The 14,252-nt window shown below is 45.8% G+C and overlaps 1 protein-coding gene across 2 annotated transcripts in view; it reads right to left on the bottom strand.

Annotated features, from left to right (window-relative positions):
• Positions 1 to 2,772: 2,772 nt before the first annotated feature.
• The window catches only part of LOC108245428 (matrix metalloproteinase-16), a 56,537-nt gene continuing 45,057 nt past the window's right edge, over positions 2,773 to 14,252 (bottom strand). For both annotated transcript variants that reach the window (XM_017432325.3, XM_017432328.3), the window contains 4 exons: positions 11,094 to 11,232; positions 7,896 to 8,046; positions 6,493 to 6,608; positions 2,773 to 3,107 (listed from right to left, as the gene is read on the bottom strand). In XM_017432325.3, the coding sequence (XP_017287814.2) occupies positions 2,773 to 3,107; positions 6,493 to 6,608; positions 7,896 to 8,046; positions 11,094 to 11,232 (741 nt within the window). The remainder of the gene's footprint in view (positions 3,108 to 6,492; positions 6,609 to 7,895; positions 8,047 to 11,093; positions 11,233 to 14,252) is intronic.

Below are 14,252 nucleotides of genomic sequence, written 5' to 3'. Positions count from 1 at the left end.
TTATGTTTGGTTTAATCCAAGTAAAAAATGTCCAACTAATCCCATACAGTTGCAGCCCGGCGAGATTAAACATTTAACTCTATTTTTCCCCAATTTTCCAAACTTAGATTGTTCAAAAAACTGATTGTTCATAACTTTTCCACAGAAGTTTTCACACAGAGGTCAAACGATAAGCAGAGAATTTGGAGGCAGATCATCATATACTGATCAGTTTATTCATTCAGTCAGAACATGTTTCTTTTTTATTTATTTGGTTGTCCCAGAGTCTTAAACAGAGAAGTGATTGAGAGACATCCGATTTGTTTTGACCAGAAAACAGAAAATAAAAAAAGCAGAATGTGATCATGAAAACAAACAAACAGAGGACAATCTGACCCGCCAATCATCAGATCTCCAGAACAAATTCCCAAATGTACCAAAATGTTTTTTCTTTTAATATATAAATGTACCTGGAAGAGGAGAGGTGGGGGAGGGGACAGAAAAGTAGAAAAATAACAGCATTTAAAAGAAAAAACATCCTTTTTTTTGTTTTCAGGGAGGTTCCAGTTGTGAACGCTTGCAGGCACTGATCCTGACTTCTCTCAGTCAACAGGTCCTCCATTTCTAAACTCAACAACCATTTCAGGTGAACCCTGGAACTAAATATGGAACAAAGATAATTCCATTAAGACGCTCGGGCTCTCGTTGGCCCGTTTTGGGTTGCATGGGAGACAGGGTTGGGCGATTGGATGAACATCGACCATCGATCACTGGATGCCATTGGTGGTAATTTTTATCTTTTAAGGGTGACATTTTCCACGTCAGTTTAGCTACTTTAATTTTCCTTTTCAAGAGTTTTGACCTGTAAATACAAAACATATCCACACCTGGACACACTGTCCATCAAGCTTTCGAACTTCCTGTCAGCCTGCCGCCCGTCAACGCTTTGGTTTATTGCTCGACAAAGATTTCTGACTTCTTAATGGTTCTAAATATGAAATATGAGCTCTGCGTCATTTTAAAATGAACCACGACGTTGGATAAAAAAAAAACAATTCACTCTGTGATTAATGTGCGCTTTTTTAAAAGCCTAATTTATTAAACGATTACCAGACAACAGCTAAACGGAATAAAACAGCGTTTGGTTTTTTATAACAAAAGTGGTGCCTCGCAGATCAGCGGCTGATTTAATAAACTCCATCGTCTCATCGAGTCACGGCGGCCGTTTCACGATCAGACACAGACTGCCCAACAAATGAAACCTCCAGACTTATATTTATATCACCGTTATCAGCGACCTGCTGGGCCAATTTGCTCTTCCGTCTCTTTTAGCTTCGCGACACGAGGCGCCGCAGGTGGAGAAGTTTGGTTCATCAAACGTACCTTTGAAAAGTCCTTCTTCGCTGTTAAATTAAGGTGAATGAAGACTCAGATGTCTAAACAGACAGTAACGGTCTCGCTCTTTGCAGAAAACGTTGCTTCGAGACGTTTTTCCTGCAGGTTTCGACTTTTAACATCGTCACGAGCTGCGACAGGAAAGGACCTCACATTCAAAAATCACCAATTCCACCTCCTCAGATGCGCAAATGTCGCACCAACCGTTGGTTGATGATGATGATAGCCGATGAGAACGTTCAAGCCTATCGCCCAACCCTAACGGGAGAAATAATAAGTAACAAACATCTTAACACACAAAATAGTGGCTTTGCTCCAGAACCTTCAAACGTTACAATACATTACCCTCAACACACCGACCCTTACTGTATAATCTGCCCAGATTGGCTCAGCAAGCCAGTGCTGAGGATTCTGTAATAAAACACATAAAATACCAACCACAAGAAGCGCTTACTTAGCTTCTTTCACAAAGAAAAATAAAAGCAGTATACAAAACAAAACAGACCAAAAAAAGAAGATTAAAAATCCAGAAACGGTGAAACCAAGCACAAGTCGTATGATCTATAATTAAGGCGAGTTAAAATATTGCAGTACAATTTGGCCCCTGTGTCTTAAACAGACCGCCACAACAGTCAGAGCTCCCTGACTCTTAATCGCTGCAAAGATCCAGAGAGGGAAAGATAAAACAAAAACATGATCCTCTTTGGAGAGAAGTTGACTTCTTTTGGTTTAGTTTGGTCTCAGGAGTGTCTTAAAGGGACTGGTGAAGACTTCCTTTCTCAAATCAACATTTTAAAAGCAGAAATTAACTTTAAAAAAGAGGAAGAGATGACTGGTAATTGGATGAGATTTCAAAGAGGACGCGAGGGGTGGGGATTTGGGAGAGTCGCCCCCGTGGGAAAATAGAAAACTGTCGCTTTGTTGTTTTGCCAACAACCTGATATGAGAGCTGACGACGCAGTGCCCTGAGGGGGGAGTTTCTGTTCCCCCCGAACGTCCGACCTCTAAGTAAAAGCAGACAGGGCAGAAAAGTAAAACAGAAGGGGTTAGGAAGTCAAGTTTCTGTAACAAAGAGATGCTGACCCTCATCGTTTTTTCCTCCGACTGAGACCAAAGGTCCCTTTTTGCCTCCATGTTGTTAAAAAGGCCGGGGGGCGCGAGCGGAGTCGGCGTTCAGTTCTGGGATCGCCTTTTGTAGAACAAATCACAGTCAGCCCGTCTGGCTGTTTCTGCAGGTCCGAACGCACGGACCGGACCACCCCGGAGGACGAGGCAAGGCCGTGGATTATTTTAAAGCTGTCCAGAGTCAGCCGTCCTCCTTCTGCGTTGTCCAATTTCTCTCTCTCTTTTTTTTAATTTTTCTTTTTTTTTTTTTTTTTTTATTTCAAGTCCACCGTTTCAGACCCATTCCTGCATGGAGCGTTTGCAGTACAGTATGTGGCGCGGCGTGCCCTTCCGTTTGAACTGCACCACCGTGTAGACCAGCACCAGCAGGCACAGCGCCAGCACGCAGGGGATGACGATGGCCACCGCCTTCACCGTGCTGGCCTCGTTGTCCAGCTCGATCACCACGTCCGAGCTGCCGTCGTCGGCCGGCGGGCGGCCGTGGTCTACGGGCATCAGCTCGCAGCCCAGGAAGTCTTTGAGGATGGAGCGAGGGTAGCCCGGCTCCACCCGCAGGAGCTGGTTGTTGAACTTCCAGTACTCCTTCCCCTTGTAGAAGTACGTAAAACCTGAAGCACGGAGACAGGAAAGAGCATAGCGTGAACAGTCATACACATGTAAGGTCCAATAATCTACAAATATCAACAATACTTTATAATTACTGTCTTCATTTGATCTTGAACAGTTATTTTAAGGCAGTTATAGCTGTAGATGTACAGGGTCGGCCATTTCTGTGGATACACCTTAATAAAATGGGAATGGTTGGTGATATTAACTTCCTGTTTGTGGCACATTAGTATATGGAAGGGGTGGTGACCATGGCAGCCATTTTGGATCCAACTTTCAATGGGAAGAGGGTCATGTGACACATCAAACTTATCGTGAATTTCACAAGAAAAACAACGGTGTGCTTGGTTTTAATGTAACTTTATTCCTTCATGAGTTATTTACAAGTTTCTCACCACTTATATTGTGTTGGATTGTCAACGCAACCCTCTTCTCCCACTTCCACTTCCTGGAAAGTGGATTGGTCGTCGTGGGCCAGTTGAATGGCCGATCTGACCCCCTTAGACTTTTATCTTTGGGGTCATCTGAAGGCGATCGTCTCTGCTGTGAAGATACAAGGTGAGCAGCACCTGAAACTACTGTGCTCGCATTTCTCCTGTGGTGTTGCTGTCAGCGTGTGACGAGGTTTCTATAAGTGGTGAGAAACTTGTAAATAACTTCTGAAAGAATAAAGTTACGTTAAAACCAAGCACACCGTTGGTTTTCTTGTGAAATTCCCAAAAAGTTTGATGTGTCACATGACCCTCTTCCCATTGAAGAAACAAAAGTTGGATCCAAAATGGCCGCCATGGTCACCACCCATGTTGAAAAGTTAATGTGCCACAAACAGGAAGTTAATATCACCAACCATTCCCATTTTATTAAGGTGAATCCACAGAAATGGCCGACTCTGTAGATCAGTTTTGTTCCTTTTAAGGCATTTTGGCAAAAACAGTTTAAGAGTTTTTAATAAAAATCTCAGGTCACGAATAAACGAAGTGACTGACTTCATCTGGAGGTCAGAGTTTCTGTATTTGTGGTCCGAGACGAGACGGTTCCATTTCTGATTAATGAAACCAGGATTTCCTCGAAGGAATGCATATCGCCCGCCGCCTCGCAGGCCAGGGTTTCAAACAACGACCTGCTGGTGCTCGGGACGGCGTGCTGCACATCTGCCGGCTCAAACATTTCTCTGCGGTTGACCCACTGTCCCCCCGGGACTGATCCAACCGATCACAGAAGCAGAAAGATCCAGATCCTGCTAAAAATCACACAACGGCCCCAAAATAACGTCACCCACGATGGGTCAGTACTCGTTCAGGTCTGGACAGATTATATTTGAATTGTTTTTCCTGTTTCTCCTCACAGGTCTCCGTTACACTTTGTGTCTCCCAATTAATTATTCATGTTCGCTCCTCTCTGGCAAGATGAGGAAAGAAACGCTCCAAATTTCCAGCAGAGGAAAAGCCAGGGTGTTTTTCTTTCTTAATCACTTGTTAGGTGGAGATGTTCCCGGTGAGGAAGTGAACTTTTAAAATATTCATCTCCGAATGAAACAAAATGATCAAACGGCGTGAAGGAAAAGAGGAGTTTGAGATGAGGCTTCATGCATTTTTAATTAAACTGGCAACGGCGTCTGTCGAACTTTCAAGGCTAACGGTGCTAGCACGCAGCAGCTGGTGCGCCGCCAGATCACGCCAGGAGGAACGTGAGCACCGTCGTTTTTACTCCGGGAGCCAAACACGGAGACATAAATCAACCCCTGACAGTAATTATTTGGCACAAAGGCCGAGCAGAACCAAAACAAACCAAATATCACGTCCTGAACGGCCGACACCAGGAAGTGGAAAACATTTAGTCTCACATAAAGGCGCTAATTTCATCACTTCTAACAGGAAAGGCAGAAGATCAAATGTTAAAAGCGTGGAAATGAACTGAAAGGTGAAGAGGAAACGCAGCCAATCAGGAAGGAAAGTAGCTACTGGAGGTCGTAGAAGTCGCTAAGTGATGTCATCGCCTAATTTGCATAATTGAGCTCCTGTAATTGTAAAGGAATCTGTAGGAGAGAGGATTAACATCCTGGGAAACACTCAAAGTCACCTATTTATTTATTTTTATGGTATAATTCACCAGAACACCAGAAAAAGGTTCTACATTTGTTGTTTTTTTTTGAAAAACAGTCACTAAAATGGTCTGAAAACTCCTTAAATACATTGAGAAAGTCAATAATCTGGAAGCACTGTTAGCAAACAGGAAGTGACTTTGAAACACGGACATATAAATGGCTGCCGGACCAATCTTTTGTAACCAGAGTCTGTGCACTGAGGACGTGAGTCTTTAAGCCCCGCCTACTCCCCCCTACATGACCTTTCAGAGTCAATACCTGAAAAAAATACATCTGATATGTTTTTATTTGTTTGTTTCCTGGATGGGGACGCTGTTCCTCTTCCAGATTGGACTCTTGGCATCACATACGGGGCCCGGTTTTTTAAAAATACATGTGGATGAAGAGGAAGTGGAGTGGAAAGGCGGTTAGTCCAGCTGCGGCCGTACGGCGATCTCTCAGAGAAAGGCCAGAAGAAGAAAAGAGGAGAGAAGAAATCTGGGCAGAGCTTTTATCGGCTCCAGCCAGGTCAGTGCAGCCCTCAGGCTCTGAATCACGCCGCCTCACACACATTATCATTACCTCCAGCACACGCAATTACGCCTATCTGGGTCAATGCAATAAACGTGCTGCTTGACACACACACTATGCAACCAGCCAGGCTGGCGAGCGAGGCCATACCAACACACAGACGAGCAGAAACTGCAAACACCAATCGCCCCTCTGGGTGTGAATCCATCCTTCATGCTCCGATGGACGCCCGCTCCATCTGACCTCACTAAGAGACACGCCCGGATACAGATCTGGCAGCAGATCCTCGCCACAGATGGACGAGGCGTTCAACGCCACCTGCTCCGCTTTTTCCAACCGCGTCGCTGCCAAGACCACACTCGAGCCCACCTGGTATTATATCCAATGGCAAAAGCCCCTTTTCTGTCCGACATTATCCCACTGGCCTATGGGCGATCTGGTGAGAGTTAGAAATCCTGCCTCCTCGTCCTTCGTAGCTCCTGCTAACAGTTGGGTTTTCTGTCAGCTGATTATCACACGTTTACCTCAGAAACAAACAAAAAAAAGCCATTTTCTGGTCAAACTTATCTTCTGTTTGCAACACGCAGACGCTGAACACATGGACGCACGCCACCAGCTAAGAACCGGTGGATAACTGGGACAAATTGCAATCAATGCCACCCCGGTTTAACTCCCACGCAGCATGTGCCAGTGACCAGCTGAAATCAATGCTGCCTGGCACATGAGTCGAGCCGCTGCTGCCAAATCGGAGTATCGAGCAGGACAAACCGTACCATTGTCTTTGTCGACAAAGGCCCCCTGCGGCGAATAAGGCACCCCCTTCCACACGGAGATGGACTTTGGGTAGCCGTGGTCCATGGTTTTCATTTCCTCGCTGTAGCGCCAGTACCTAAACAGAAACATATGATGAGCCACAGGAGGACAAAGCAGATACTGTTCGGTTTATAACTGCTGGCAAGAACTGGGCTGAAACTAACGACGGTTAGCATATGGTACTTTAGAGTCAGGACTTTAACAAGGACAGGGGGGGTCATCTAGTTGAGGATAAACTATGTGAACCAAACTAAATTATAGAAGCTTTTGGACAGAGGACCACTTTACAGTCCTCAGACCTGAGGTAGTTTCCTTTCACAGCCCTTAGAACCACGTTTAGACACTTTCTTAGGCCGGTACCTCGCTGAGTCGCAACTTTTGGCGACTAGTTGGTGAGGGGGTCTTAATTTCAACCCGTGACTCGCATGGACTCGCATTTCGAATATGATGTAAAGAATTTGGGTGACGAATCTTCTCAAACCCGTCTCAGTTTCTACATTCCTAGAGTTGTATTTTGTCAGAAACATCCGAAGCTACAGCCCCGAACGTCCAGGCCTAAAAAAAGAACCAACATGCTCCAAATCTGCCCATCTTCATTTCAAAGGGGTACTCCGGTAGACTGAGCCATAAACGTGGGTACGATTTGAGCAGTAAAATAATGGAATACACCTTTACAAACCACAAACACAGAAAAAAAGTCATGATTTTAAAAGAAATGGCTTCCTTTTGTGCTGCTGCTGGTTGATGTGTCACAAACACTCAGAATTTAGTGAGATTGCGACGAAAAATTTGATCATTTTGTCGCAATTTGGAGTCGCTGAGTGAGCCAATACCCAAAGCTCCATAGATGTAAGGCAGCGGTAGGCAACCCTGGTCCTGGAGAGCCACTTCTCTGCTCCAACACACCTGATTCAGAGGTTAAATGACCTCTTCATGTTCTGCAGAAGCCTGTTAATCACCTGTTGATTCAAATCAGGTGTGTTGGAGCAGAGGAACAAGGAAAACCTGCAGGATGGTGGCCCTGAGGACCAGGATTAGAGACCACTGATGTAAGGGGATGTGATTGGTCCATAGATAAAAGTGCCCTGATTGGATGAGGAAACTGAACCCTCTTCTAGGATTTGGACCATTAAAACCGCAGTGTTGCCAAAGTAGAGGCTCATTCTATGACATGCCATCCTGGCCTCCTGGCTTTCGCTCTCCTGAATCTTTGCGGCGTCGTTTAACTCCAACTACGGCGTCCTTCGTCGCTGTTGTTGGTGCACAATCACAGTGCGACCTACAAACACGTCAGTCCTTCTAATGTTTAGCTGTTTGGTTTGACAGCACCTGGACTGGACTCCTGTTCTCCAGGAGAACCCACCTCTCTCCTTTAAATAAATAGGTCTTGGCGACATCCTTCCACCACACAGCGGAGTCGATGCTGAGGGACGGCATGCCCTGGGCGAACTGCGTGATGTCCTTCGGGTATCCAGACTGCAGCTCTGTGTCCTTAAACACCCAGAACTGCTTCCCTGCACAACGGGAGAGGAAAAACAAATCAACACACCAAGAGCAGCTTCACTTTCCAAATGGGAGGGAATAACCTGCTGCCGATGTTTTTAAAACTAAAATAGGACACAAACATGGCGACAAGTTCTTCTGCTTCGCTTGGAGGCACTCTGGGAACTTTTCTGAGCTGGTTACTGCTCAGCCGAGATAAAAAGGAAACCACAACGACTCTTGGAGGGGAAAACAGGCAACCCAGAAGACAATTTAAATCCTTTTTAAAGTCTTTTTCAACCCATGAAGCAAAGCAAATACCTTCTCACTGGATCTTTTCTGGGACATGAAACCATGTAATGTGTTTTATTTTCCTATCGTCTTGAATTTGGGAGTTCGTTTTCCCGTTTTCTCCCTCCTTCCTGTGGAGTAATTAGGTTAAACAGCACATTTTTGACCCGGCGCGACCCCAGGAAATGCATTTCTTCGTCACTGGAGGAGCTGAGATGTGGGCCGGGCGGGGGAGGGGCGCGTTACGAACAGGAAGACGAAAAGGCTAAGACCGCCTCGTGCTGATGAAATGGTCGCCAGTTTGGTCAAACATTGAAGAATGACATCATTAGATCTCAAACAATGAGTTGGAAATGACTGTCAGCTACCACCAGACCAAATTTAGCTCAATATTTGTACGTTATGTTGGCTGAGGTCTTTAATTGGGTTCACTCAAAGACTTATAATGTGTAGCCCTCAAACTATGTGTTAACGGTGACTCTCAGCTACTACCATGCCAAATTTTAACTCAATATCTCTAAAACCGGCTGAGTTTAAGCCCTTTTTGTGTTTCCTTAAGTCACTTGGCTGTGGCAGCCATCTTTAATCGTGTTTACTCCAAAAGGAAATCAGTTGCAGACGTGCATCCAATGACTACTTCCCAAATGTTTCATTAAAATCGGTCCAACGGTTCGTGAGATATTTTGCTAACAGACCACCACTGCTGACTCTGAAAGTTTTAAAATCAGATTAAGTGTTCGGTTAGAGGTTGGAGCCAAATTCCAGCTCAATATCTGTAAAAATGTTTGATTTGGAGCCATTTTTGTGCCTTCTGAGGTATATTAAAATAAATCTAAACAGAATATGTCTTCGCCAAAGAAAACACAAACGTAGAAGACTTCGTTTAGCGACTAAAAACATTTCAAACTCTCGCACACTCAGCATTAAGTCGACCCGATCACCTTTTTCCTCAACAAATACAGGAAATGGCTGCAAGGAAAAAAAAAACAAACACCTAATCCAAGGAAAATCTGCAGATTTTTGGCAGCAGGAGGAGAAGAAAAAGAGCCGTTTCATCTGAAAGGGTCTGCAGAGTTCAGGGTGGAAGGAGAGGAAACGTCTCGGCTCTTCACCGCGGGGTCACCACAACCGCACCCTCGGATTAACAGAGTGGCTGAAATATCCCTTTAAGCCAAAACGCCACAGCTTTGACATGTTTCTATCCCAACTCTGTTCAAATTTGTAGAATTATCTCATATTTTAATGACTTGAAACTCGGACAAACACGTCGTTTTTATAAGGAATAATTATTATTTTAGCTCAAATTAACTGCTCGCATTTATAGGTTATGAACAATTAATATCTTACCTCTGACTGACAAATACAGCCTAATTCTGACCGGAATGATGAGCTAATGACTAGTTGGAGCCGGGGTTCGTCCTAAAAACGACTCCAGCCTGAAAACTATTCGTATTAGTTTGTTCGTAGGCCTTTACAACGCCGTCAGTTTCACAGATATTACACATTTATTCACTGAATTCGAGTGAAAACAGCGGTGGCGGCCAGCTGTAGCACTTCCTGCTAGGTTTGCAGGAGTCGTTTTTAAGACTACGTCGGCTGTTATCTGCTGGTCGGTCCGGTCCAAGCTCAGATTTATTCATATTAAATGTTTTTAATTCTTATTTTGTGAAGCTGGAGTCGAGATTTTGTCAGAAAGTAAAAAAGTAAAAAGGGGTTAAAATCTTCCGACTCCCTCAGGAAGGTTTAAAGACGGGCCTGACTCCAACTGCTGCACATAAATCTCCCGCACGCCGTCTACATTTGGACAGGAAGCGTCTCAGAGGGATGGAAACGGGGAAGCAGAGGCTCGTTGCTCCCAACGAACCGGACTCTGAACTTCCCTTCGCAGATCGAGGATATTCCAAGCAGCTGTTTCAGGAGCGACCTGCAGGACTCCATTGTGCTTCCTGACCCACTTCTTTTCCGACGGAATAAGAGCTTCTGGGAAATCTTTTTTTTTTTTCGCAGGAAATGACATTCTGTTAGTCAGAATCTTCTAAAACCGAGCCGGCCCGAGTCAGAAGCGGTGAAATCCAGCTCGTCTGCGTTTCCGGGAATTGTTTCGTGTTGGAAAATAGAAACGGCTTCAAGAGAGGATTTGTAGTTTTTATCCCTGCAGACCACTCTCTTCTTCTCTTCTTCTCTGGAGTTCACGCAGACACATAATATCTGATTCCTCCTCTAACTTGGCTTCAAAGCTCTGTGCTTTAATTCATATATTAACATTGATTTCCCAGCTGAAAATGTAAACCCGCGACCACGACACACGCTTCATTTAAAGGCAAAACTTTCGGGTTATGTCGGATATCCCAACCCAGCGACGCAGCCCTTTAATCTTCCCCAGATTTACAATAAACTCGTGCACAGAAAGGATTAAGGCGACGCTTTCAGTGAGCATGATAACATTTAGCGGGTGCAGAGAAAAACCTCCTTTCTGCTTCTAAATATAATCAGAACGAGCGCGTAGATCAGGGGTGTCCAATCCTGGTCCTCAGGGCCACCATCCTGCAGGTTTTCCTTGTTTCTCTGCTCCAACACACCTGATTCAGAGGTTAAATCACCTCTTCATGTTCTGCAGAAGCCTGTTAATCACCCATTGATTCAGATCAGGTGTGTTGGAGCAGAGAAACAAGTAAAACCTGCAGGATGGTGGCCCTGAGGACCAGGATTGGACACCCCTGGCGTAGAGTAAAGAGGCGGCTCGTACAAACACAAACAGGTCCTGGTCGCTCCTCGATGGCGGCCTCACCTTTGAAGAAGACAAACTTGTCCTCGCTGTTCTCGTAGACGGCATCGATCTTGGGCGGCAGGCCCCTCCAGAAAACACTGATGTGCATGGGGTAGCCAGGCACCACCGAGTTATCCCTCATTCGCCAAAACCAGTGGTCCTGCGTGGGAACAGAGACAGGAGAAGAGTCACTGGGAGGACGTCCAGCAAACGGCTGCAAAAAGAGAGATCAACAACAGGTTTGACCTGTTCCTCTGCTCCAACACACCTGGTTTCAATCAAGAGGTGATTTAACCATGAATCAGGTGTGTTGGAGCAGAGGAACAGGTCAAACCTGCAGGATGGTGACCCTGAGGACCAGGATTGGACACCCTAACCAGAATCTCCCATTAACTGGTCTGAAGACTTCATTTAAAAGGAAAGTTTAGTTTGTAAACATCCAGGACCATCTCAACATTAACGAATAAAAAGAGAGAAGGAGATACTTAAACTCCTCCGCTCGGGGTCTTGTTCACGAACAAGGGAAAAATGGCCGCTGTACCGATCTGTCGTGGTGAAGAGAGAGCTGAGTCAAAAGGCGAAGCTCTCGATTTACCGGAAGATCTACGTTCCTACCCTCATCTATGGTCACGAGCTTTGGGTAGTGACCGAAAGAACGAGATCGCGAATACAAGCGGCTGAAATGAGTTTCCTCCGCAGGGTGTCTGGGCTCTCCCTTAGAGATCNGGGTGAGAAGCTCGGTCATCCGGGAGGGACTCAGAGTAGAGCCGCTGCTCCTCCACGTCGAGAGGAGCCAGCTGAGGTGGCTCGGGCATCTGGTGAGGATGCCTCCCTGGAGGAAGACCCAGGACACGCTGGAGGGACTGGGAACGCCTTGGGATTCCCCCGGAGGAGCTGGCCCAAGTGGCTGGGGAGAGGGAAGTCTGGGTCTCCCTGCTGAGGCTGCTGCCCCCGAGACCCGACCCCGGATGGATGGAGTGTGTTTCTTTTTCATGAATGGTTTATGACACCAAATAACTCACTGCTCTGATGCAAGAGGAAAAAATAATAAGATTTCTGCATATTGTAACCCAGTTGGCAGGAGAACTCTTCCATCTGACGCCCGTGAATTCAAGCCAAGCCTTCGCTCCGCCGCTGCGGCAACAAAGCCGTGCTGTCGGTGATCAGCCGCCGCCGCCGCCGCCACCGCCGCTTTGACAGCGAGCGCTGTAAGACATGCAGGACCTGAGGAACGGGCTGGGAAAAACATCAAGAGGAGGAGGGGAGGAGGGGGGAGTTTATGGGAAGCCAAGAGTCTGATTTCCTTTGAGGGGTGGAGGGGGACTGAGAGCAGCCAAGTGGAAGGTGTGTCGTTTTGATGTTGGATGAAACTTGATGGCGGGGGGAGACCCAGCTGTGAAAGCCATTAGAAGCCATCGAGACGTCCCCCCCGCGTCCCCCCGTCGGCGACCTGAGGCCGACCACGCCCGGTCCAGAAACATCTGACCTCATCAACACGTCCCGCCTCATTCAGTCCGAGTCCAGATGTCTCCCTGGGACTCGTCCTCCCTCCCTTCATCCTCTCTACCTGCTGAGGATTTCAACCGTTTCAGCACTTTCCTCCGATCCAAGGCCTGTCCGGTAATTGAAAACAGACTAAACTGTGAAACCTGAGCCCTGCAGAAAAACACCCCGGCTGCCCCACTCCCACTTCGAAAACAAAGCTCAGGCGTCCCCTTGTTCAGCCCCAACTCTGGAAACGTTAGCTCGTTGGATAAAATGTAAATAAAAACAGAATTCAGTGGTTTGCAAATCTCAAAAACCCATTTTTCTTTCACAACAGAACCCAGGAAACATGTTTAAACTAAAAAAATGTCCCTTTTTTTGTTGGAGGGGAAAAAAAAGAAAATTTTGAATTTTAAAGACGGGCGGTGTTGGTGATCAGGTTCTGGTTCTGCTCAGGAACACTGTAAACTCAGCTCACTGTGCTGCTTAAAGCTCTATCAGGCAAAGATGAAGCCAAATGTGTCTCCTCTGGACCAAAGAGGAGAACTGTTCTGAGGTCAGCCTGCCTCTCTGATGGTATGGGGGTGCATTAGTGCCTCTGGAGAGGATAACCTCAGGTCCAGATGTTTACAGACTGATGCTGGAAGAAGAGGAGAAACATCTGGAGCTACTTTAAGACGCGTAGCTGCCATCAGATTCAAAACCAGAATGGTCCAATTTCTCCGTCTCAACATCTGATGTTTGTTTCACTGTGAATAAAATATGAGTTTACGAGGTTTCCGACTCATTGCGTTCTGTTTTCATTTAAATTTTACACGAAGTTTTAACTTTTTTCATTTTTTTTGGAAATGGGATTGTAGAAAGCCTCAGCGGGAGCTCCGCAGGGACGTCCACAGTAATCAGTTCGGTCTCAGCAGAGGTTGGATGTGTTTTACTGAAAACCCGTTCGTGTTTTCTGCACGGAGAGGAGAAAAAAAAAAGGGCACGGAAGGGTTCGTCGCACCTACCGCCTCGCTGAATTAGCGAGGATACGAGCTACGGCCTGCTCTGCAGAATAAATGAACTGTCTCAGACAATGAGGGAAACCTGTGGAGCAGAAAGTGCTCTCAGACTGAAAACGTTTACTAAACTTTAAATCAATAACACAAAGTGCATTAATGTGCTGCACCTGCTCAGGTGATCAAACTATAAAACTTTTAGCTTTGGAACAGCAGAGTCCCATTTCATCGATACTTTAATTAATGGATATTTGCACACACTGCAGTACATCAGAAACTATACAAATACAACTTTAAGGTTGTTGAAGCCAATAATTTAACAGTAAACCGTCAACGAATCGACGAAGAGCAGCCAGTAAGCCTAAAAACAGACAGAAACAGGAAAAAAGACTATAAAGACGACAAAAAACTGCAGAGAAATGTTATATGACTTTTAAAAGACAAATTGGTCAGAAAGAGTCAAAAAATGACAACAAGACAAAGACAAAGGTGACAAGAAACGCTCCACAACCACAGCTGGTTCAGTTTCCTCCACTGAGTCAAGAACAACCAGAACAGCTTTAATCCCCCTTCATCCATCCATCCATCATCCAACCATCCATCCATCCATCCATCCATCCATCCATCATCCAACCATCCATCCATCCATCCATCCATCATCCATCCATCCATCCATCCATCCATCATCCATCCAACC

Source organism: Kryptolebias marmoratus, linkage group LG21, assembly GCF_001649575.2.
Source record: "Kryptolebias marmoratus isolate JLee-2015 linkage group LG21, ASM164957v2, whole genome shotgun sequence".
NCBI classification, from domain to species: Eukaryota; Metazoa; Chordata; class Actinopteri; order Cyprinodontiformes; family Rivulidae; genus Kryptolebias; species Kryptolebias marmoratus.
The sequence above is the reverse complement of the archived record's forward strand: the minus strand, read 5'-3'. Positions and strand labels throughout refer to the sequence as shown.